Source organism: Rattus rattus, chromosome X (assembly GCF_011064425.1).
Source record: "Rattus rattus isolate New Zealand chromosome X, Rrattus_CSIRO_v1, whole genome shotgun sequence".
Lineage (NCBI taxonomy): Eukaryota > Metazoa > Chordata > Mammalia > Rodentia > Muridae > Rattus > Rattus rattus.
Window position 1 is genome coordinate 94,897,487 of NC_046172.1, and position 24,720 is coordinate 94,922,206.

Here is a 24,720-nt window from a genome sequence, read left to right on the forward strand (position 1 = left end):
ACATTCATGTAGCACTTGCTTCTCCATGTCTGGCTTATTTTACTTAGCATAACGTTCTCTGGATTCAACCAGATTGTTTCAAACAGCAAGACTTCATTATTATTTTTTATTTTATTCGTTGAGACTTTCATATGGCGTGCCATGAGATACGAAAGATGGTCATCTAACCTCCCATTTCTCCCTCCAGCTCCCTGTAGATTTCCTCCACTATGTCTATCTCCCAAGTCCATGTCCTTCATTTTAAAGCAATAGTCCACTGAATGCATTTAGTGCTGCCTATATGTGCATGGGTGTGGGGTCATCCACTAGAGCATGACCAACCACATCTTCAAAGAAGAATAATTTTCTCTTCCCAGTAGCTAATAACCGCCATTTGTTTTTTAGCAACGGTGTGACCTGGAGAGTCTGAATGTTATATCCACTGCACATCCATATTGAATTTTCTATTTTTAAAATGCATTTTATGTGTATGTGCGTGTCTTAGTATGTATATGCCATGCGGTGTGGGTGCTCATGAAGACCAAAAGAGGGCGTTGGGTTTCTTGCCGATCTCTCCAGCCCCAATATATCATAGTTTCTTTATCTTTATATTTGTTGATGGGCACTTAGGTGGATTCCATACCTTGACTATTGTGGATGATGCTGCGATAAAATAAAGTGCAGAAAAATAATATACTGAGAAAATTCTTCTCCTGCCAGAGCAGCAGTTGCTGGTAACAATGGGATGTATCCCTCTGTTGATCTTTTTATGACTTTACGATATTTTAGTTATGCTACCAGGACTTGGCTACTTTTCATTTTCTGTACAATATACCTATAAAATCATATGAAGTCCAAAGTTAAGGTCTCATCTTCCCTTTAGAAGCCGATCGTCAATCCTTCCCCCTGCTCAGGTCAATAAGCTGTCCTCCAGTCTTCGCGCTATGCATCAACCATCTACGGAAGGGCATTTTGTCTTCTATTAAAAAGGATCACATTTTATGGAGTATGAAGGTGTTCTCTTTTGTCTAGAAATGGTTAATGCCTTCTTTAAAACATGTTGTGAAGTAGTTCATCTTCCAGCGTATTTTCTCTAATATCCCATTAATGGACAGTTAAACTGACCCTTCCTTTTTGTGTGTTTACTTTCCATATCTTGGATTGCTTCTAAAATTTTCTTTGGGAGGTAGAGAGGTGGCTCCGCAGGTAAGAGCACTTACTGCTCTTACAGAAATCCAGGCTTCAATTATCAGCACCCATGTGGTGCTTACAACCCTAAATTACTCTCGATCGACCCTAGGCAACTTCTGATTCCCTCTTCTGACCTCCACAGGTACCAGGCACTCACATTGTGCACATATATCCATGTAGGCAGAGTATTCATACACATAAAAAATAAATAAGTCTTTAAAAAATTCTTGGTAAGTAGATATCCCAGTATCTAAGTTACCATACATTTATAGAGGGGAGATCACCATTTAAAGTCTTTTTTTTTTTTTTATAACAGTTGACGAATTATTCTCCTGAATCAATTTTATTTATTTCTTTTTTCCCCCACCACACAGTTTTTTCCTATTGGTTCATGATGATATATGTCATTTAAATTTACAGGAATTTCCCACATGTTAGTACACAACCATTGAAGCATTGAAAGCTGAGATAATAACAGCATCAACCACTCTCTCCACATTCGCTTTCTAATGACTATGTCTCTGTATTGCCACCCCTCCTGCCTCTAAACTTGCTGACGGTTACAGACAAATCACTTAAAAGAGAGTTGACCACAGGTCATGTCCACTCAAGACGGAGGTCTCCATGCTAATGAGGTAAATGAGAGGCCTGAGGACATAGCCACAAAGTTTTTTCCCAGACATTCTCTCTGGCAAAAGGTATTAATCTCAGGCCCACCCTGAGAGGTGGAGTATGGTTTTAAATCCCAATGGCCCAGCCAGACACTGTCTTCAAGGGCAGAGGGGTGAATAGTCTTAAAGGATGACACCTAACTCTTTTCCTGGTCTTTGTTCACTTGTGTGCTGTGTGCATATTCTCTCTCTGTCTCTCTCTGTCTGTCTCTGACTGTCTCTGTCTCTCCCTCTCTCCCTGCCCTCCCCCCCCCAGGCTAGTCAGTTTTAAGTATTGGTTTGATTATTGTATGTCTTTAGTTTTTATTGATTTGTTTATTTTCATGCTAAGGACACATCACCCTCTTCTTCCTTCAGGATATGGCTTTGTATAATTACTTTATGGGATAGCCCACATTCTGGATATTGTAAGGGTTTCCTTAATTTTAGTGCTCCATTCATGAAAGTACTACCACTTATTTAACTAGCCCTTTGGGATGGTTATCTAGGTTGTGGGGCTTCCTTTTGTGACTCCTCTAACAGATAATATTTAGTTCCAAGGATATTGTAGCCTCACTTTGTCACATAAAGCCTGTGACTGGTTAATGAAGACAAACTGTTCCAAAGCCAAATGTTACTGGAAGGAACAATGCCAGGGGTAGTCATACCTGTAACTGTATCCTTTCCATGTTAAAGGGCTACGGATTTGCTTTTGTAACATCCTGCCATCAGACTTGATTTTTTTTTTTTTATTGATTTTTAAATTTATTTCAAAATGTTATTCCCATTCCCAGCTTCCCCGGCGTAATCCCCCATCCCCTCCCCGTCCCTTCTTCTATAAGGGCATTCCCCTCCCCCCTTCCCACCCCCCCCACATAGATTCTCTTGCCAGAAAATTATAGGTTTTTTTTTTTTTTTTTTGTGTGGGGCTGGAGGTGTGTGTGTGTGTGTGTGTGTGTGTGTGTGTGTGTGTGTGTGTGTGTGTGTGTAGGTCAGAGGACAGTTTTCGGGAGTTGGTCTGTTCTTCCACCATGGGATCTGGGTATTAAAATCATGTCATCAGGCTTAGAAAGCAAGCATTTTTATCTGCAGAGCAATCTTGCCAGCCCTATGCATAGAACTCTCTGAGTAACGCCAAGCTCCCGAAGGATGGAGCGAGTTCTTCCAACACACACCATGTAGCCCGCCTGCAGTTATTCTTACCCCTGTCGGTCTTTCCTTACCTCCTGGTAGCCTAAAGCTAGCACTTTGCTCTGTGCTTTGGGCCTGTGTCCTCAGCCTGCTTCCTGTCTTCTGTCTAGTGCCTTTTGTCCCTCTTGCTGTTTCCTCTTCCCTCAGTCCACTTTCAGTCTATAAATATATTTAGGTTTTCCCAGAGTTAACAGTTATGTCTCTATATTGTCACAGCCACTTGTTAAAGTTTTCATCCTCTATGCATTTGAACTTTTTTTTTTTTTCGAGCTGGGACCGAACCAGGACTTGGGTTGCTAGGCAAGCCTACCACTGAGCCAAACCCCAACCCCGCATTTGAACTTTTGAAAGAGAATAGTTTCTGCAAGGTGTGGTGGGGCATCCGTGTTATAAGTTCTTCTGCATTTTAGAATTTCATCCAGCACATTTGCCCGTTTTATAACCTAGTCATCTGTGTTGACCTCTTGACTTATTTCCACCTCTTCTCACCTTCTCCAACTGTCTTGCAGGCTAGACCCACATTCCTGTAGCTCTTCTAGATGAGGAACATGGAATAGCCTAAGGCAGGAGGGTTCACCATCATTTGAGAGGGTTGTGAGGACAACGGCATCTTCTTGAAGCTACTGGCATATTTGTTAAAGCAGGAAAGGATTATCCAGAGAAGAGGTTGGAAATATGAGGGATCACACTAGCGATGGGTAGGGGACCCAAAGAATAGAGGAGGATTTCAGTGACTGGGAAGGGACGAGAAATGAGACAGATGAGAGAGATAAACAAAGCCATAGGGAAGTTGGAATTCAGGTGTTTTCAGGTGACCCAGGTGTCTAGGCCATCTTTTAGCGACTGTTAGTGACTGTAGTAAACAAGGATGGAGGATGCAATGAGCTAGGCCTCCAAAGCAGAACGTGATAGTGTGACCACCAGGTTTGCAAGATGGGAAGGTTTTGAACCTTGCTATGGACAGGGTCTGTTTCTAGTGTTTTGCAGTCCTACTCCAAAAAAAAACAGATAATTTTCCTTCATGTTAAAAAATCATCTTGACTTGGAAGTGAGAAAAAAAATGTTAACAATCTTTTTTGTTTAAAACCATTTTTTAAAACACTGCTCTTGACTCTGACTGAGTTACATCTTTGTAAGAAGGTCATGGCTGCAGCCCCAGGATTCTTGTGGCTGAAAAAGAGCTATTAAGTTTTTATTATCTGTCAAATGTGTCTAACCATTTCCTCACGTCTAACTACTCCATGGGAAATTTGCACTAATTAAATGCTTATAATAATGCAGAAATGTTTATTTAATACATCGCTTAGTGCTTAATAGAAGGGCTTAGTAAGTATAATTTACTATTAAGTGATAAGTGCTGGATTCTCAGCTGACTTTTTTTTTCCTTTGTTACTTTTTGCTGTTTTTGTGTGTGTGTGTGTGTGTGTGTGTGTGCGCGCGTTTGCTCCCTTTTTTCCTCATATTATATGATGGCCTTGTAGCTCCTTCACCTCTTCTTCCTTTCTCCCTTATCCCGCAACGTGTTTGGGATGGCAGTGTATATAGCAGGCTGTGAAGGAAACGATCATTTGAACACAGGCCATGTAACCATCTAGAGGGACAAGTGGGGAGAGATATTTTCTAGTCCCATTCCCGCACTCATATTTACTGTGACTATTACTATTCTGGTTGAAAACAGTGGCCTTCTGCATCAACACCTTCTTGTGCAGGCTTTCGGAGAGGTAGTGAGCAGGAGAGAGAGAGTTTTTCAGCCACAGGTTTGTCCAACATGGATTCTGCATTCACAGATTCACCAACTGGATTGAGTGTATGTGAAGTGTTAGTCTCTCCTGAACATGTAACACATTTTGTTGTTGTTATTATTCCTTGTACAACACACTACGGGATCTATTTTTAAAGATTTACATTTATATTAGGGATAAGTCACCTGTGTACAGCTTAACAGTGTCATCCCACTGTTGATGTTGTACCTCGACACTGTGATGTAAACACGTAGCCTGCATTCTTAGTTGTCTCCAGAGGCATGTGACCAAGCATGGTTTAAAATATCTAGGCAGATACTGGAGAGGTGGCTCAGTGGTTAAGAGCATGTGCTGCCCTTGGAGAGGACCCAGGTTCAGATCTACATCAGGCAGTTCACAGCCACTTGTAACACTCTTTCCAGAGGACCCATTGCCCTCTTGCCTCTGTGGCACTGCAATGGTACACACACACACACACACACACACACACACACACACACACACACACGTGAGTGCGCGCATAAAATACATAGGCAAATTGGTAACTAAGACAGACTGGAGAGATGGCTCAGTGGTTAAGGGCATTGACTGCTCTTCCAGAGGTCCTGAGTTCAATTCCCGGCGACCACAAGACAGCTCACAGCTACCTGTAATTCCAATTCCAGGAGATCATATGACCCTTTCTGACCTTTGTAGTACACATATGGTACACAGACATACATGCAGGCAAAACACCTGTATAATGCAGAAAAAGTAAAAACAAAGGGGACAGAAACTCCCCCATCCCTAAAATGTCATAGGTTACACGCAAAGGCTGTACTACTTTTTACTGAGGTACTTGAGCAGCCTCAGATTTTGGTATGTGGTAGCGGGGTCTTGAAACCAGTCCACCATAGATCCTGAGAGGAGCCTGACTATATATTTTCATTTTACGAAAGTTGGAACTTGGTGGAAAGGTTAGGCGACTTGTTCCCGAGGACAGGTGTGTTGAGTAGCAGAGTCGAATGTAGAACAGAGACATAAGAGGCTTAAAACCACTGTGCTCAGCCGCCTCCCAGGGCACGCAGACGGATGCTTTACTTGCTAGGAAGTTTAAGCGCATGGGTACACGGTGCAGGTGGGCAGCGGACCGCCATGGGGAGTCATGTGGGACTGTTGAACACATGGCCTTGATCTGGTTTTATGTTCCACGCTAAAACAGGAACAGCAGCCTGGTCTCAAAGACGTTTTATTTGTTTTATTTTTCCATGTAGCCTTGACATTCCTGGAACTCATTCAGGCTGGCCTCAAACTCAGATTCACCTGTCTCTGCCTCCCCAGTGCTGGGATTCGAGGTGTGAGGCAGTGTTATGATTGGACCCAGAGAGCTGAGTCTCCCTGGGATATTTTTCTCCTTGTCTGATTTGGGGTGATCTCATTGAAATAATTAAGTTAACTTTTTTCCCCTACCTCTATGCCTTGGGTTCCTCGTCTATCACAGGTGACAGATTAAAAGGATCATGGTATAAAAAGATTTGAAAAGCATAAAGCAATATCCAAGTTAAAACCATTGCTGTCACCTCTGAACGTTAGGGATCAATTAGGTTCACACTGGAGCCACCATACCAGCCTTCTGCTAGTGATACTGTGTAGCAGATGGCGTAACCAGCTGTAGCATATTCTACAAAGTACTTGGAGCCTTATCTCTTTTCTGGGTTTAGACATTCCCAAAGAACATCAAGCAGTGGCTGTGTATCATCTCGTCCCCTGGGAAATTTTCCATTAGCGTCGAATTCTGTAGTCAAGAGCCAGAGCCATTGTCTGTGTTCAGGGTCCACAGTTGGCCCAGCTGCCATTCTGGGAGCACTGCCAGCTCTTGGTTTCAGCTCTTGGCACAAGGTGGCCTTGGGTTCCTGTGCTTTGGGTCCCCATGACTGTTTGCTCTCATTAGCACAGAGTCTTGATTCTGTGCTGCTGAAGGAGAGGAAAAGCACCTGGCATAGTTCCTGGAGTCTTGTCTCCAGGGCTTGCTTTGAGTGTGTTTGTACCCCACCACCTACCCACCCACCCACCCCACCCACCCACCCACCCACCTACCACCCACCACCCACCCACCCACCCACCCACCACCCACCCACCACCCACCCAAATGCCTTGCCCACCCACTACCCACCACCTGCCTGCTCTTACCTACCACCCACCTACTACCCACCCACCTACTACCTACCTACCTGCCTGCCTACCTGTCTGCCTGCCTGCCTGCCCCCTCCCCACCCCAGCCCCAGTTAGTCTGGCACTGGGGTTTGTCCTTTTGTTTTGCTTTGGTCTTTAAAACAAAGTAATTCTTTGAGGATTTCCTTCAGCATGTCTTTATATTCGTTTCCATTCTCTAAGTACCTCTGCTTTGAGGAAGACGCTGGATGTTGGGAGGTCAAGGAAGATCTTTTTTGCTAAAACATATCAGAATTGGCCCGGCTTTCTATTAGTTGCTCTAAAGTAGGGTAAACCCTCAACTGACATCCAAGTATCCCACCGGGGTTCTTGGATCCATCTGCACTTGACCAGACCTCGGATTGTTTTTCTTTTTTTCACACGGCCTATGAGTTTACTTACTACATCCTCCTTTGAGTGTTCTTGTCAAATGAGGAATCCTCTTTTAAATTCTCTGCCATCTGCTTTCTAGAAGTGGCACTATACGGTTGCTCCTTCAAATGTATTTTGCAGAGCATTATTATTTATTAATGATTTAAAAATATTTTTTTAAGAAACACTTGAGAAAGCTCCATAGCAACCGTGTTAAAGCAGCTTCCTTCCCTGCAGAAACCACTGAAGTTCATCATTAACTAATGGTGTGCCTGGCGACTCTCTTGAGTACACAGCTCCATGCAACGTCCATTCAATTTTAATCCACTTTTACCAGTAGAGTGTTCTCCATGCACCATCTCTATAAAATACAGTTGAAAGGTGTCAGTTGAGATGAGAAAGTATGTTCATTTTGTTATTTTTATTTCCTTGAATTGTGAAGGGAGGTAAACGGTTGAAGTGCTGAAGTTACCACGTTGTGGCTCCTGCAGGCTGAGGGTGTCTGGGTTCTGAACTGAGTCTAATGAGCTGACTGTTCTGAAACGCCTGTCTCCATCTTATCCCCACAGCTCCCCTTTGAACTAGAGATTTACTACATCCAGCATGTTATGCTCTACGTGGTCCCCATCTACCTGCTTTGGAAAGGAGGTAAGGCCAGTACAGCAGATGCCTTTGGCATCTCCGTGCTCTCTCTTCTCTCTCTTTTCTCTCTCTCTCTCTCTCTCCCTCCCTCCCTCTCCTTCCTCTCCCACTCCCTCTCCCTGTCTGCCTGTCTCTCTTTGGAGAAGTCACCCCCTCTTGGGCGCCTACCAGGATCTTGAGGTGGGACTTGACTGAGTATCTGCATGCTTGCACGCCAATCTTTCGAGGCACTGGGGAAGTGGGCATGAATGAGACCGCAAAGAACCATCGCTTTGGAATTGAGCATGGTATTGCTGACTGCCTGTCGTAGGACCCGGGTTATCGGGTCTTGGTTGGTGTCCCGGGGTTTGTGTGGAAGTCAGCGCACTGTGTTGTTCTTTCGCTTCTGCCTACCCTTGGCTCAGGGTATACTTGAGAGTTGGAGAGAAGAAAGTACTTCATCTCTTAGGAGAGAGACTTTGCGTTCTTGCTTTTGTGTCTGTGATCTCAGAAGCAGAGACGCTCTGGAAAGGGTGAAGGACACAGCCTAGGAGATTATGGAATTGAAGAAAGAGACAGATGAAAGCATTGTCCTCCGTATAAGAAATGACTACATACATTACTGTGGCCAAGATGGCACTGACCTAGCAGAGACAGTCTGCATAGGAACCTGAAACTCTGGTGATCTCTGCTGTAGACTGAAAGGTGTCGTTCCTGTGCCTTCTGTGGTATCCTGAAAGCCTCCACAACTGGGGGATTTTCCTCTCTACTCAGCCACCAGAACCTGTCTGTTTAGCTTGCTGGGATTTTCTCGGAGACAAACCCTTTCCTACTGTACTTCAGGCAGCAAAGTTCCGTTTCTATCCCTTTAAACATGGCCTGGAGCCACATGGGGCCTTGGGCTCACCCGCTGGTACCTTTGTAGTACTTGCTGGGCCTGTCAGGTCGGTTTTCCAAACTTTCTTTTCAAACTCTTCTTTGAGGCTGCTTTAACCTGGTGTGGCCACTAGGGGGCTCATGCTGTTAAAGTATTGTTTTCTCTACTAAGCTGCCAGAGAAGTCTGACATTCCTACACCCAGGAGACTCCTGCTGTTTCCCAGCTCTGTCCCTTGTGGCAAAGGCAGTGGTCTAATTAACAATGGTCAAACCTAAGGACTACATGCATTCCAAATGGAACCAGGCCACCCAGCCCAGAGATAGCTATCTTATTGGTCCTGATTGCACCCATCTCATGGCCAAATCCACATCCTTGTCATTGAGAGGATTTTGTACCTTCTTCCCTCTGGGGTGGAAGTCGGGGGTTAGGGGGAAGACAGCCCAGGATGCCAACCCTGTAAATAGGGGTGATTCTCTGCAGCCCTCTGTTGGGTCAGTTTCTGGATTCTTGGAGGCAGCTGAGCTGAGGAATGGGGATTCTGACTCTTCATGGCTACTCGTTTCCTATTTTTAAAGATTCTTTCACTTCCGCTTGAGGAGAAGCTGTAGCACCAGCAATGGTAATATAAGTCACAGTAAATAATAGTAATTACCTTTTTCCTGACTGTTTGTTCTCTGCAGAATATGTGTACTATGCATATTTTGTTTATGTACACTTTTAAACAGTCTGTTCTTGGATCCTGCTATGGACAAGAAATTTAAGGCCAAGCATATTAAATACTCTGTCCATTGCTGTAAGGAACAAAGCTAGAATTCACAGGCTAGCCAAAGTCCCTTTCCTGACTAAAGCTTTCTCCCATATACAATACTGTCTAGAAGGACAGATGTTTTTGTCTTTACCACAGCAGCCTGGAAATCCCATTCCGTGTGTCCTTTCTTTCCTGCTTCAATTCAACAATTTATTCAATGTGGATGTGTTGAACGCCTCCCGTGTGTCAGGCATTCATAGTTGTGAATGGGGACCTGGGGGAAACTTGAGCATTGCAACACAGCATAGTAAGTGCTACAGAGTGGAGTGTGGGAACAAAACTCTGCTTCCAAAGATCAACTCTTCATTTCTGCACCATTTCGAGGAAGATAATTGTATATCCCTAGAGGAAATGCTATTATCTGAGGCCCTTAACTCATGAGATGCAAAATAGGACCTTAAGAAGGGGTGCTCTGTTCTTTTAATGCTAATCCCTCATTGCTACCTGAGCGTGGTGAGGGTCTAGCTGACAAGGCAGGAAGGATCACGGCCCTTTCACTGCAGGTCCCTGTAAGAGCACCTAACCGACCCATAGTACTTGAAGGCACTCGGCCTTCTGTCCTGATGGTATAGAGCTTATTTCACTGGGCCTCGGTCTCTCTCTCTCTCTCTCTCTCTCTCTCTCTCTCTCTCTCTCTCTCTCTCCCTAACTCTTGCTGCCATCTGCTGTTCGCGTGGGAATTGTGAGTATGAATGAAGATAAAAATACTGTACTTCTTCCAAAGCAAGGCTAGCGTTGCTTTTGGTCCTTAGCCTTGGGCTCTCCCCCTTTAGGAGGAGGCAGACATCTGGAGAGATGAGCCGATAAGCCCCTTGAAAACCAAGAAAACAGCTTCAGGGTTCTGTTCTCAGGACTCTAGGAAATGCTTGGTGGTTTTAACTCCAGAGAAGATTGCATGAGCCCGAAGCCCCTGTTTCTGGAACTGGGCTGTCTGGTGTTAAGTGGGAATCCCATTCCTTCCTCATTTCCACCATTCTTACAGATCATCCCAGGCCGCATGGCCATTCTTGTCCACAAAGTTCATTTCCAGCCTAGCCCTTCCTTTCCTCCCAACTGTTTGCCTTTGGTTTCCTGAACTAAATTTCCTTTTTGTTTTTATTTTGTGTTTGTTGTTCTTGTGTTGTTGTAAAAATATAAAAAATAAAAAAGTAATGGTGTCTTTTACCTTGCTAGGTCCGCACTGCGGTGTCCCAAGATATCTGCTAGATATCTTGGCAGAAACACATCCCAACTCCGAGGCGGCCCAGTGTCTCCAGCCACCACACTCAAACCGTCACATAAAAGAACACACAACACAATAATCTTTGACCCATTTGATAAGATATAATTGCCCACTTAAACATACAAAGCCCGGTACTATCCATCCCTTAGGAACATTAATAACAACCTGTAAATACACAGAGCAGAACCTTAACATCACCTGCCATGGCTTCTCACCCTCTCCTCTGTCTTGTCTCTTCCTCTCTCCCCTAGTCTCCTCCTCTTCCTTCAAACTTCTCTCCCACCCATCCTTCCTTCTCCTCCAATGACAGGCCTCCTTCTATCCTGTACCTGTCCCTCACCTGTACTTTACAAATTCAATGGGGAGGTTCTGGTGAAGTCACCTGATTCCTGAGTATGTGATTACGCAGCTGACCTTGGGGCAGTGGAATTAGCATCAAGATACAGATAACTTCAGGGCAAACCACAGCATTCTTGTCTTTGTTTTGGTCTTTGTCCTGGTTGTTAACGTTTGTGTGTGTGTGTTTTTTTTTCTCTATTGTACCTTGTGCAATGCAGTTGTATATGCTCGTAGGGTATACCTTGAGACACAGCAGAATGATTGAAGCATACTTGATGTTGAGAGAATGAATGGTGCTAATCAAACTGCCCTTCTAGGAAACACCTGGCCAGCAGCTCTCAACACAACCAAGCTTCCTCTGTGTTCCTCCCAGGCTGTGCAGTGGACCCTGCCCCGTGTGTTGCCTGGTAACTGCACTGCCCTCTCAGGTTCATTGTTTCATCTCCACTTCAGGGAAATGTGCTCTCTCTTTTATCATTCTCTCCACCACCAACTCCCCCTCTCCTGCTTCCTCCTCCTCCCTTCATGCTAATTCTCTGACCTCCACCTTCTGGGTGTAGATGAGAGGCACCTCTGCAGGTCACCATGCCTGATTTATGTAGTCAGGATCAAACTCAGGATCTGGTATTTACTAGGCAGCAGAATATCAACTGAGCTGTCTTCCCGAGCCTTCTCTACTCTCCTTTTGACCACTACAGTCGCCTGATTTGTTGTTCTTGTTATTGTTCAGTTCCCTCAAATTCTCGGAAGTCTGTGGCCCGTGGTTCTCAGTATTTCTCTTGCAGGGTAAGTCAGCATTCCGAGGAACTTGTATTGAAGAACATGTTAGTTGCACGCCTAGCTTCTGAAGGTTTGGGCCTGTTAATTGCCCTAGCTTCCAAATGCCCTTCGTTTTAGTTACCAGGTCTTGATTTTCCCCAAGACTGCTCTGAGATAATAAACTACTATGGCCATTTCTTAGGGCTGTGAAGTCATTCAATTTCTTGTCTTCCCAGTTAGCTTGTACCACCATGACCAGTCACTGGAATTTTCCTTTCACAAGCTCCTGAGACTCTCATATCCCCCTGTCCCCTCTAACAGGGACCAATTTCCAGTTCCTCTGTAGGGTTCCCAGCTTTAGCCCAGTGGAGAAAATCACGTGATTCTGGTGAAGGCCACTGAGGCTTCATGTCCTCTATTACAGCATAACAGCACCATTTTCTGTCTTCTCTGTCTTTGTTTAGATCCTCCACACATTGCCCTTAGTAATGCCCAGATAGAAACCTTTCCCACCTTCTTCAAGCGTCCTGCCCACCATATTCAAACGTCCTATTCTTTGTATGCTCAAAAGTCTGCCTGTCCCCCATGACTGCAAAACCAGAAGTTAACATACGGGAATTCTCTTTTTTTTTTTTTTTTTTTTTTTTTTTTTTGAGTTAGGGACCGAATCAGGGCTTTGCACTTGCTAGGCAAGCGCCTACCACTGAGATAAATCCCAACCCCACGGGAATTCTTTAATACTGCTCTTCCACTTTTTAGCCTCTTTACCCACGCTTGTTTCAGATGCTTCTCCTTCTGTCTCAGAAGAAGACATGGCCCTGACAGCGGGCCAGTCACACCTTTGTTACCCTCCACCCTCTGGAGAACCACCTCATTTTATCAGGTCTTGGTTTGTTTGTGTGGTTGGTGTGGGGTTGTTTGTTTGGGTTTTGGGTTTTGGTTTTTTGAGACAGGGTTTCTCTATGTTGCCATGGCTGTCCTGGAACTCTCTCTGTAGACTGAACTTGTTTCTAACTCAAAAGAAATTCACCTGCTTCTGGGAATTAAAGACATGTGTTACCACTGCCTGGCAACAGTATTTCCTTCGCCTCCCTCCCTCCCTCCTCCTTCCTCCTCCCTCCCTCCCTCCCTCTCTCCCACCAGTTTTTCAAGCAATCAAGCCCTTCTCAGCTCTATCTTTGTTTCTTTTTCTTCTCAAACATCTAAAAATTTTTAAAGACTCATCCAGTCCAAGGATAGTTATGAGCACAGCTCAGCACAGAATCATAAACTTACTTATTATGAATTTTATTTGTAATTGGTTTTTTTTTGTGACTTGGTTCTCTAGCATGAATTTTGTAAAAGCCAAATTATCAAAAGGCTAAGCATGCATGGCATAAACAATATTTCCAAAACTTTACTCTTCAGGTATTATGGGTTTTTTTTCCTTTTTCATGTGAACATCTATTATTCTGAGTGTGATATATGCCTCTCAATCTATTGACTCTTTTAAACAAACCACAAAATATGATTATTCTTAAGGCAACCCTCATAATGTTTGATAAAGCATATAGCTTTGACTTCCTGGCTATTTTTAGACGCTTGCAATATATATAATATATATTATATACATATATATTATATATCACTATTAAAAATTATTTGCAACAAGAAATCACCTTATGAACATTGGCATTTTTGGAAAACATTTCTGTTCTGTCTGAGTCAGCTCTATTAACTGTCCTTCCTTACAACATTGCAATCTGACATTCACTTTCTTACCAGAGTCTTCGTGGAATTAGCACCGCCAAAGATCACCAACATTGATCTGGCCAAACGTAAAAATCAGTCTTTCTCTAATTCAAGCTCTACTGCGTTGGAGATGGTTGACTGCTGCCCTTTGAAACCTAGTTTTGACCTTTCCACATCTGCCTTTCTTCTGGCCTGTTCTCCTCACTGAATGTGCTTCCACAGTGTCCTTCACAGGGCCCTTTTCTCTAGTCCTCTGGGATGTCCATTTCCAAGAGGTCTGTTTTAGGCTCATTCTCCCTCGAAGATTCTGGCATCATTTTGTATATTTTCATAGCTTGCCTGTCAGTTACTGTGAGGCTGGCTGCGGCCACCATTCATAGCCCTGATTTGCATATAAAAGCAAGAAAATAATCTTTGGGAGTGGTTCTCTCTCCATCTTTATGTCAGATCCAGGCATTGAACTCAGGCTTTAAGGCCTGTGTGTGGGAGAAGCTTTTAGTTTTTAGAAAGCTCTACCTGACTGTCCCCAGCACAGCTGACTCTACTTTTACCCTTTTCATCCCCCTCCCCGATTTTCTGTTTTTCACATCTTACCCAGTAACATAACAAAGTCATTCCAGGTAGCGTCTAGAAAGAGCTGCCCCAAGGATCCCACCTACTTCATTCATTCATTCATTCATTCATTCATTCATTCATTCATTTCATTCTGTATTTAGTGCTTTCTTTCAGACACTCTTCCCACTGGCCACTGGGGTGCGCTAATGAGCGAAGTTCAGACAGTACTTCCCGCTCGGCTTTTGTGAGCCTGTGCCCTGAGAGAAAAGAATCAGTTACAGGAATAGGTTGAAACGGAGGGGAGTGCCGGGAAGCGCTTATAAGAGTACAGGACCATACAGGCTCACCTAGTCTGGGGGCTGGAGGGAGTAGAGACAGACAGACAGACAGACAGACAGACAGACAGGGAGAGACGGACAGAGAAAGGAAGAATGAGAAGGAGGAGGGAGGGAGAGAGAGGAGGAGAGAGAGGAGAGAGAGAGAGAGAGAGAGAGAGAGAGAGAGAGAGAGAGAGAGGCAGACAGACAGGGGGCAAGAGAGAGAGAGAGAGAGAGAGAGAGAGAGAGAGAGATCCCCTCCAGGAGGTGATGCTTACATGGAGATTGGAAGGCTAAGTGGGAATTTACCAGGCACATAGAGCTTCAGGGGCCATGAACTCTTGTGGCTGGACACAATGTCATATACAATAGCATTGTGGCAAGGCTAAGAAGAGTGAGGAAGGCTAAGTGTGACGACACTGGGCCCAAGCCAAGGGGCAGGTGAGGTCAAGAATAAAAGGCTTTGTGAACCATTATTGGTTGCTCCTGTTTATTGAACACGGAAGAGGCAGTGAAAGTTTTGAGATAATGCTGGCTTATTTTACACGTGGACTTTGTTCCCTGCTTCAAGTTCCTTTACACAGTTCACAGACCTTCCTTAGTTTAACAGCTAAAAGTTTAAAACTCCTGATATTAAAAGTATCCTTTCTACCCATTCCATGCTCTCTACCCCTGTCCTTACCATTAGAGGAAGCAGCCACTTTGGGTTTCAGATAGCGGTCCACTGCTCCTTTTGTGTAGTTGTCCTTCTGTGTCCACAGCTCCTGCTACATTCGTTTCTTTATGTGCCTGCACTGCGCCATGGCATGTATGTGGAGGTCAGAGGACCAACTTGCTGGATTTGGTTCTTTCCTCCTACCATATGAGGGTGAGGCTGAGCACCAAATTCAGGTCCTCAGTGGGCCTTTACCCACTGACCCATCTCACTGGCTCCCGGGTTCTGTTTCCTTCCCATCCCTGGATTCAGTCAAACATTACTTGAAAGTATTTTTTAAAAAATCGTCTGCACCGAACATGTACAGACTTTTTTCTCATTATTGTTCCCCAAGCAATATAGTATAACAGTGTTTAGTATAATGTTTATATAGTATCGGCTATTGTAAATTATCTGGAGATGATTTAAATTATGTGGAAGGTTTGTGTACGTTATGTGCAAACACTGTTCCATTTTCTGTAATCATCTTGAGCACTGCTTATTTGGGTATTTATGTGGATTCCTGGAACCAAGCCCTTTGGATATCAAGGGATAACTATACAAGGAAATGATCAAAAAAAATTACTCCTTACGCCAACCACTCAAAAACAGCAGGTCTGCTCTTGCCATTGAAGCTGTTGCTGCGTTTTAGCTTAGAGAGCTGTTTCCGCTGGGCTCGCACTATCTCTTTCCTTTGGTTTTTCACAGCAGCTTAATAGTCCATAATATTGATGATAAGGTATAATAAAAAAGGCAGTACTTTCTCTAACATAAGTAATGCCGAGTATTCCTTCAAACACTAACTCGTTTGATCCCAACATAACTTGTCAGGAGGTGGCCCTGTTCCTCTGTTCATTTAGGAGAAAATGGATGTTTAGTCAATGGCGGATCCGTCATTTGAACTCATGACTGTGGGTTGAAGGTGTTTCTTTTTACACAGTAACATGGGGTTCCAAGAGTGAACCATAATTTATTCATTGATATGCATTTGAGTGGTTTCCACACAGATTTGGAGTTTCCAAATTCCAAAGACCATGTTTTTCCAACTCTTTTTTTTTGTTGTTGTATTTTTGTCTGTCTGGTAGGTTAAAACCAAAACAAAATAAAACAAAAGAGTATAGCCGTTCAATTATATTTTCAGTTTCCTTTTCTTGGAAGCCGAGCACTTTAGAGACATGTTTCTAGTCTGTCTGTCTTTCCGTGCTGGAGATAGAACCCAGGACCTTCTGTGTGCACTTTCTCACTAAGCCACACTCCCAGAACCTTCTTACAGGTGTGTAGGATTGCCGTCTGCTTCCCCAGTCTTTGAACTCCATGCCTTTTCTCCGTGCTCGATTTTCTATTCTGTCTTTAGATAAGTTGGGTGTCAGTAGCTCTTTACATGGGGATATTAGGGGTTAGCCGACATGGCCCCCAGATTTGTCTTTGGACTTTGTTTGCGTTCTAGTTTATGCAGATTTTTTGGGTAATTTCCTTGGCTGCTGGATTTTTGAGTTGTGTTAAGCCCTTTCTTCCTCCATGGTGATATATAAACATATAGTACTCCTCCCTTATTTATCTGTGGGGTGTGGAGACAGTCCAAGGCTCTCTAGGTGGGTGCCTGAAACTTCAGGTAGCATCATACCTTGTATACACTTGTGGTTTTTTCCCTTTGATAATGCCTTCATTCATGAGTTAGGTATAATAAGGGATTACTAATAGCTATTATTAAAATAATTAGAACAGTTCCTGCTATCTCTAGAGCCACCCTTGGGGATCCAGCTTTGGCAGTCATCACCTTCAGTGGTGGCAGTTGGCTCCCTGTGGTTTTCCATTCGCCTTAACACCCCCTGCCCCCATTCTAATAAATTCTAAAGCTACTCCTATAAAGCATTTCCCTATTTAGAAACTTACAGTGGTTCTCGCTGCACCCAGTGGACAAAAAGACCCTGGGTAACCTGACCTCTAACTTTTCTCCAACCCCATCTGTTTTAGTCCCTTCCTCGCAGTGTCACCTTAGCTGATAACTGAATCCTTTGTGATCCCCGAGCTTCCAGTTCATGTCTGTGTGTGTTTGCAACACTGCAGCGGCTGCTGAGAATAGTCTTCTCTCTGTCAGCCCTCGGCCTGGACAAGATTCTTTAAACTCCCCTCAGCTATGCCCTTCTCCATGGAAAAGGTGCCCACAGAAACGCCCCTCCCACTCCCTTGGCTGCCTCCTTCCCTCCTGTGTCGTCCTCTTCGCTGGCTGCTGAGCAGGTATCTTTTGCAGTCTCTTTTCCCAGCAGCCCCTGAAGGATAGGGAGGTTTCCTTTGTTATGGGTTTGAGAGCAGCGTGAATGGGTGAAGGCTGTGCTCAGATGGTATTCACGCACAGGCACGTACACAGAATAGAGGATGCATCTTCTAAGCCAACTTTTATCGTCTGCGTTGCATATTTTCTTTTTACTTTTACTTACGGAATCTTGATCTCATTTAATCTCCACACATTTTTTAGACTTACGGGACTCTAACCGCCTTACCAGCCGCCATACAACCTTGAAAGAAAAAAAAAAGCAAATCATCCGCATTAATGTAAGGAAAAATGAAGTGTTTCAGTCAGTTATTGAATGCCAGCACCAAACCACAGTTTCTACAGTAGTCAGGCATATTTTTCCTTAATGTAAATCACTGATCTCCTCTTATATTACTGTTGCTGCAGGTGGCTCAAAAATGCATTGGTCTTTTGTGGTTTTGATCATGCAAAATTTCTTTGTAATTTTAATTGATCTGCTTTTAATTCATTAGCTCCTGGATTTTGGGTTGTGTTAAGAAGTCTTTTCCTTCTTCATGGTGTTATATAAACATGTAGGTATTTATCTGTGGGGGAATGTACACACACACACACACACACACACACACACACACGCACGCACGCGCGCGCGTGCGCGCGCACTCATTCTGAGAGAGGAATAGTTATACTTCTTCAACTGCCCCAAGGGGTACCTTCTGGAGTTTATTCTGGCCCTTGAACAGGAGCAGGGAAGCTGGCTTCTGGACACCATACACTGGATTTGGGGCTGTGGGTTCAAAAAAGTTGATATTGCTAATTGCTAGGAGGCAATGACATAGGACCTAGTGCTTTGAGGTCTCTTTGTCTTTGTCACTTGCAAGCTAGGGTAGTACTAGGACCTACCTTCTTGATTGTCATGAGGATCCCCAGAGCTGATGTGCATGACAAGTCCTTACCCCAGCATCGGGTCAATGCAGTGGTTTCCCCTTACTAGGGCGATTTTTATTCACCACTAATTCTTTTGCCTCTCATGAATTTATATATGTCTCTCTTTACTAGACTGTGGGCTCCGGGGGTAAGGATTATGCCTTGATCAATTCTAAAGCCACAAAACCCTGCAGGGACAGATTTCGTGATTAGCAGTGGATTTAGCAGCTTCTGCTTCCTTCTTTGAGATGCTGATTTCTCCCCAGGGCCAGATGCTCACATCTCCTGGCTCTCTGGCTCCTGTTGAACTTGCTGCTTGGCTTCCTCGGCTTTGCTCATCCTGACGCTAGTTTCCTGTGGACAGGCAGTGCAGCCTGGGAGCACTTCAAAAGAATATGGCCAGCATCCAACTCCGTATGTTCAGGCCCCTCGTCCTAACCTGTTCTTGTTCCTTGTCCTCCATGGACCCTCCAGTTCAGCCACCACCATTGCTTCGTGTTCTCCACTGACCAGTTCAGAAGTTCCGACTTTAAACACCTCTACAGTTCTAGCCCCTTTTGGCCCTTCCTCCCCACCTCAGTCTTCCAGCCTAGTGCAGTTTCTCATCCTCTAAGGTGGGGGTCACTTTGTTTGCTCACTTGCATCCCAGCCCCCCCCCCCATACCCTTCCTGCCATCCACCATCTCTGTCGACCATATCATCAGAACAAGCAGCTCGGATAAGATTTGTCCACTGCGTGTAACTCACTTTAGGATTCTTACTGTACTCTCTCATTCATTCACATGATGTGAAAGATCACTTACAGTCTGACCTTACTTAGCTTGATCCTGTTTCCCGTTACTCAGACTCTGACCCGTTACTTAGTCGTTTGGAAGCAACTGATCTGTTGTTCTCCAACCACTCAGCCCCCTACCTTACACACACACACACACACACACACACACACACACACACACACACACACACACACACACATTTTCCTCTATAACCCTATGGACTCCAGCCCCCCTTTATAAATTAGCTTAGGGTGCTGCCTTTTTTGTTCCCAGATGTGTCTCACTGAGGCAAGTGGAAACACACTTTCCTTTTGGTGCCTTTTCCTTTGCACTTTAGTATGTGTATTGAGAGTAGCCTTCACCCCAGCGAGGGCCGTGTCTCTTTGTGTTTCACCACCAGGTGGCAGCAGTCACACATTTTTAATCTCAGGAGCTAAAGTTTGGATATTTGTTTTAAATCACTAAATAAATAATAAACATTAAACTAACATTTTTTAATGGTTGAAATGCTGTGGAAGTGAGGGTGACAGTGAAGTCCACAAGTCTTCTAGGATTTGGGCTTAGGTGACGGGACCACTAACAGAGAAGGCACAGAAAGGTAGGCACATATTTTAGGAAGTGACTTTTTTCTGAGTGCTGTAACAAAAATACCATTCCGGAGGCAGGGCAACCCAAGATCCAGGTATAGCACTCTGGTGAGGGCTCTTTTCTTTATGGGTGCTGCTGTCTGTCTACATCCACACATCCTCGAATGTGCCACAGATGAATAGGTCCTTTTTGACCCATTTTATAAGGTTGCTGATCCCATTTATAAGGGCTCTACCCTGTAATGCCCCACCTTCTCGAACCATCACATTGGCAGTGAGGTTTCAACATGAATTTAGGGGATACATGTTCAATTTGTAGCAGAAAGGGCATGGCTGAGCTTGAGTGCTTCCTTCTAACCTGTTCAGGCTGAGTTGTCTTGGAGACAGCAGGATAGAAAGTTCTAGAACTGTTTGGGGAATTCTGGGAAGGGGGTGACTTCAATGCCATTGCTGTAGAAATAGTGGTAGAAGCTTTGTAATGGATGAGGTCATCCAAGGGAGCTAGGTAGCTGAGAGGGCAGAAGAACCTTGGGATAAAGCAACCCTGAAAAGGTGGACAAAGAAAAAAAAAATGCTGTCAGGAGATTGTCCTGAAGCAGTAGAAAGTTCACTTCATTAGCAGTAACCAAAGCACATATTATCTGAGAAGCTCTGCTAAATCAGGTCTCTGGGGAAGATGGGAAGTGAAGAGTGGGGGCGAGCATCTATGAGCATCAAAGAATCAACGGAGAGGTTTCCCTCAGCACTCCCAGTTTCCTCTTCTCTGCTCTCATTTTCCTCCCTTCCTCCCATTCTCTCCTCCTTTCCCCAGGACTGGGTCAGTTGAAATCCCATGACAAGGTCAGTAGTGTGAGAGAGCTTTGATGGCATTCAGGAGAAGCAGGAGTCAGTGAGCTCTAAGGTTATGATACTTGCTGAGATGCTGCATGGGAAATGACAATGGCAAGAGGACGAGGCGGTGAGGAAATGGAAGGAGTCTAGGTTCTTTGAACACGGTCCGTAGGTAGGCTTGTTTTGTGTCTATGTTCATGTGTACATGGATGAATGTCTGTGAGCTGGCGCATACACACAATGGATGTGTGTGTAGGCCAGAGGTGGTGTTCTCTAGTGTTCCTTAGGTGCCGTCCACTTTAGGTTTTGACAAAGGGTCCCTCTTCCATTGCGTTGCCTGAGCCACATAAGGAGAAGAGGGATTTGATGGAAACATCTCTTTTAGGACTATTCTAAAATCTCTCATTCTTTGCGCATTGTCCAGCTGTGGGTCTCTGTATCTGTCCCCATCGGCTGCAGGTGAAAGCTTCTCTGATGACGGCTGGGCAAGGCACTGACCTCTAAGTATAGCAGAATGTCTCTAGGAATCTTAGCAGAACAGTGAATCCCTGATATTTTTTACATATGGGTTCTTAAAGCCGTCATCTTACCAAATGAGCTATCTCATAGAATTCTTTCGAAGATGATTTTTATTTTATTTTATTATTTTTGTGTATATGAGTGTTTTGCCTGCCTGTCTGTCTATGCATCGCATGCATATCAAGTGCCTGTGGAATCCAGAAGAGGGCATTGGATGCTCTCTGTAACTGGAATTGCAGGCAGGCAGTTGGGTGCTGGAAACTTGGGTCCCCTGGAAGAACAGCCAGAGAATGGGAGGAAGGTGGGTCTAGCTAAAGCAGGTCCTGTCTTACCTCCCATCCTGTCAGAGGCACTGAGAAGGCACTGAGTAGAGTGAAGGTATACAGGTCTGTCTGTCCAGAGACTGGCTGTCCTGATAGGCACATGATAGAACCGCATGCTCTGCAGTGTAGTGCATGTTCTGAGATCAGCCAAGTTCCGTAACTTCACTGCACACCCGTTTCTTTGCAAAATAAGAATAATGCTCTTCCGTTACAGGGTTGTAATGAGCATTACATGGCATCGTATGTGAAGAATTTTTAATGGTGCCTGTTGCCTAGGCAGTGGTGGGCTAGTTGTTCAGTAGTATGGGGATGGTTTCTGCTCGTCAGTGTACAAAGACCTTGCCTACCAACCCAATAAAGTTGAGTATCCACAGTTTCTTCATCTCCCACCCTTAGCATGGGATGCCTTGGGAATCACCTACTGTGAGGAGAGGTACGAGAAGCTCCTCCTGCCCACTAGATCAAGTTTAAGGCCACTAGCCAGGGGTTACAGTCAAAAAGGTCAAAGTAGGGCTGAACAGAAGGGAGGCCAGGAGAGAGCAGAGGAAACAGTAGGTACAAGCGTGTGTGTGTGTGTGTGTGTGTGTGTGTGTGTGTGTGAGGACAGCAAAGGGATCAGTAGTTTATAAGGAAGTCTAGCGGCCCGTGCCCTGTAAGAATGAGGATATGAAAAGTGAACTCTTCAGAGGTTGTGGTCAGATTATCCTCTCAGAGGTGAAGCCCATAGGTATGATGACAGAGGGCAAGGTTGTGAGTAACAAAGTGCAGCAGACCTGTGGAGGGTCAAGATGACACAAAGTAAGGGCCATGCAAGAGGCACCCACGAGGATGTTGAAATCCCCCTGAATGCTGTTAGGAAGGGCAGGGTGAAGGAAGCCCTCTAGTCTGGGGTGGGATTCACAGTGACCCTGAAGGGGCAGTGGTGATTAACGTGACCTGCAAGGTGGGACCTTGAAGAGAGTGACACAGAAGCCACAGGCACTGTGGTGTCTGTCTATTAACTTATGTCTATGCCTTGGTTTGTCACTGGCCAACAGTCTGCTTCCTGTTCCATCAAAATTGCTGCAGACTCCTCCATATACTGCCAGTGCTAGTCAGCACTTTGAAATTCGGGTGATTTGTCAGATTTGCTGATAAATCTTATAGCATGCCTTTATGAACATACCTGGGTTGCAAAACAGTATAGATATTTTAATGACTTCTTTTAACTTTGATACATTTTGTAATTGTTTGCTCTTTATTTTATGTTTTTCAAACATAAATGTAGAAAACAAGAGGTGTCTTTTCTAAATATTCTCCTCGTTCCTGACCCCTCTTTGCCTGGTCTCTAGGCTGCAGGAAATCCCCCCTTGTATACACTAGAGGGCGCTCTAGCTTCAGAATTGGCAAACAGGGTCTTTTCTAGTGAAGAAGTGGTTGTTTTCAGGTGTTAACTATTCAACAGCCCTTGGGTACATTTCAGGAGACTGGGTTTAAGAACCCTGGTGTCCTATGATCTGAAAAGACACCTCTCCAGTTGGCTTGCAGCTTCAGCAACATGAAAATTGAGGCCCAGGCCGTCTGCGAGTTGGTTTCCAGGACCCGCTAGAACCAAGCTCTTTGTTTGCCTCAACATTGACCTCAGGTCATTCACCTCAGGGTCTGGGTTGGGTCTCCTGCTTCTCTGCCCAGGTGAGCCCATTGCACCCATCCGGGCTGGCAAACCTTACGGTTCTGGGAAAGTTCTTATCACTTGGGCTTCTTGACTCTGTTTTTCTGGTTGGACAAGGCCAGAGAAAAGGCTAAGAACACACACAGAATGTCCTGAGTTGGAGGTGAGCTGGGGAAGGGGAGCCGAGTGGAGGAATGTAGACTGTGGCCAATGGCTGAGCCTTACACAATAGGGAAGGTAGGAGAGTCTCTGAAGGCCATTGAATTTTCCCTGCGAAGAATGTCGCTGGGGTTCTGTGGGAACAAAAACTTAAGTCAAGGGTTTTCTGCCTTAATTTTAGCACCATTTCAGGTTCCCACCTGGCTAAATTCTTTGCTCCTTTACTGGTGCCTCTCCCCCAGGATATCTTCAGGCTCCAGGGCTCTCCCCACTTGAGTGGATCTCCTGTCTGCGTCCACTGACAAACCCCAAGTTTTCCATCACCCTGAGGTGCTTGTTACTTAAGTAGGAATTGTGGAGTCCACCCTACCTCCGGGGTTTGAGTCCTAGGAAGCAGGTCGGAAGAGCCTGCTTGCACTTCCTACAACTTCCTGGCAACAGTGTAGTGGTGGCAGCAGCAGCAGCAGCAGCAGCAGCTGAACCAGGGGACCTGATAACAATGCAGGTTCTCTGATTCCAGATTGGAGGTCACTCCTCAGACCTACTGGATCCAAAACTGTAGACCGGTGTCCAGAAAACTGTGTTTTAATCAGCCATCGTGCCATGGAAGATTGAATCTCCGCCTTCACAATGGCTGACATAGAATGGACGTTAAGCCTCATTGCTTCAAATGATCCAGGAGTTGGTTTCCCCTTGCTCACAGCTCACCAGGAACTCAGTTTGTACTCAGCGCCTAACAGGGCCATGTGTGTTACTGCAACTTGGAAAGAGTAGAAGTTGACAGGTCACTCTTTAGACTCTAGAATTTTCTGCTAGGTCAGATCCACCCACTAGATTCAGTACCTGCTCAGAACTCTCCCCTAAGTGATGGCTGTTACACTGAGGTAAAGATGGGCTTTTAAGATGTCTCCATCACAGGCCCAGCCGCACGTCAGCAGCCACTGCACACACTGAGGACAAAGCTTAGCCCATGTGGGGTGAGCCTGTTGGGTAGGTGTTGACTACATTCATCTCTAGTGTATGTTCCAGTGTACAACTCTCCCCCACCTTTGTAATACATCATATTAAGTATGGGTATAGGGCTCATTTGACGCACTCGGGGTCTTGGTAAAAGGAAATCTGGCAGGGGCCTGCATTAGGTGGCTAAGAATATTGAATCAGCTCTCCACAGAGTCACCCTGAGGTTGTTCCACCTGAAAATAGCTTCTAGGCCATTATAACTGCATTAGACCAGTTTTTCCTTTGTTTGTTTGTTTTTGTTTTGTTTTGCGTTTTGTTGTCACCGTGACAAATATCTGAGGAAGAAACAACTTCAAAAGGTTTTGATTCATTGTCAATGGCTCTGCTGTTTATCGGGCTGTCCGATAAAGCATGCCATCGAAAAATGGGGCAGAGATGCCCACTCTCAGATGGCAGGAAGCAGAGAGACAAAAGAAAGGGGCCAGAGAAAAGATAGA

The 24,720-nt window shown here is 44.8% G+C and overlaps 1 protein-coding gene across 6 annotated transcripts in view; it reads left to right on the plus strand.

Annotated features, from left to right (window-relative positions):
- Positions 1-24,720, plus strand: part of Tmem164 (transmembrane protein 164) — a 156,240-nt gene that overhangs the window by 117,002 nt on the left and 14,518 nt on the right. For all 6 annotated transcript variants that reach the window (XM_032890398.1, XM_032890397.1, XM_032890393.1 and 3 more), the window contains one exon: positions 7,885-7,963. In XM_032890398.1, coding sequence (XP_032746289.1) covers positions 7,885-7,963 — 79 coding nt within the window. The remainder of the gene's footprint in view (positions 1-7,884; positions 7,964-24,720) is intronic.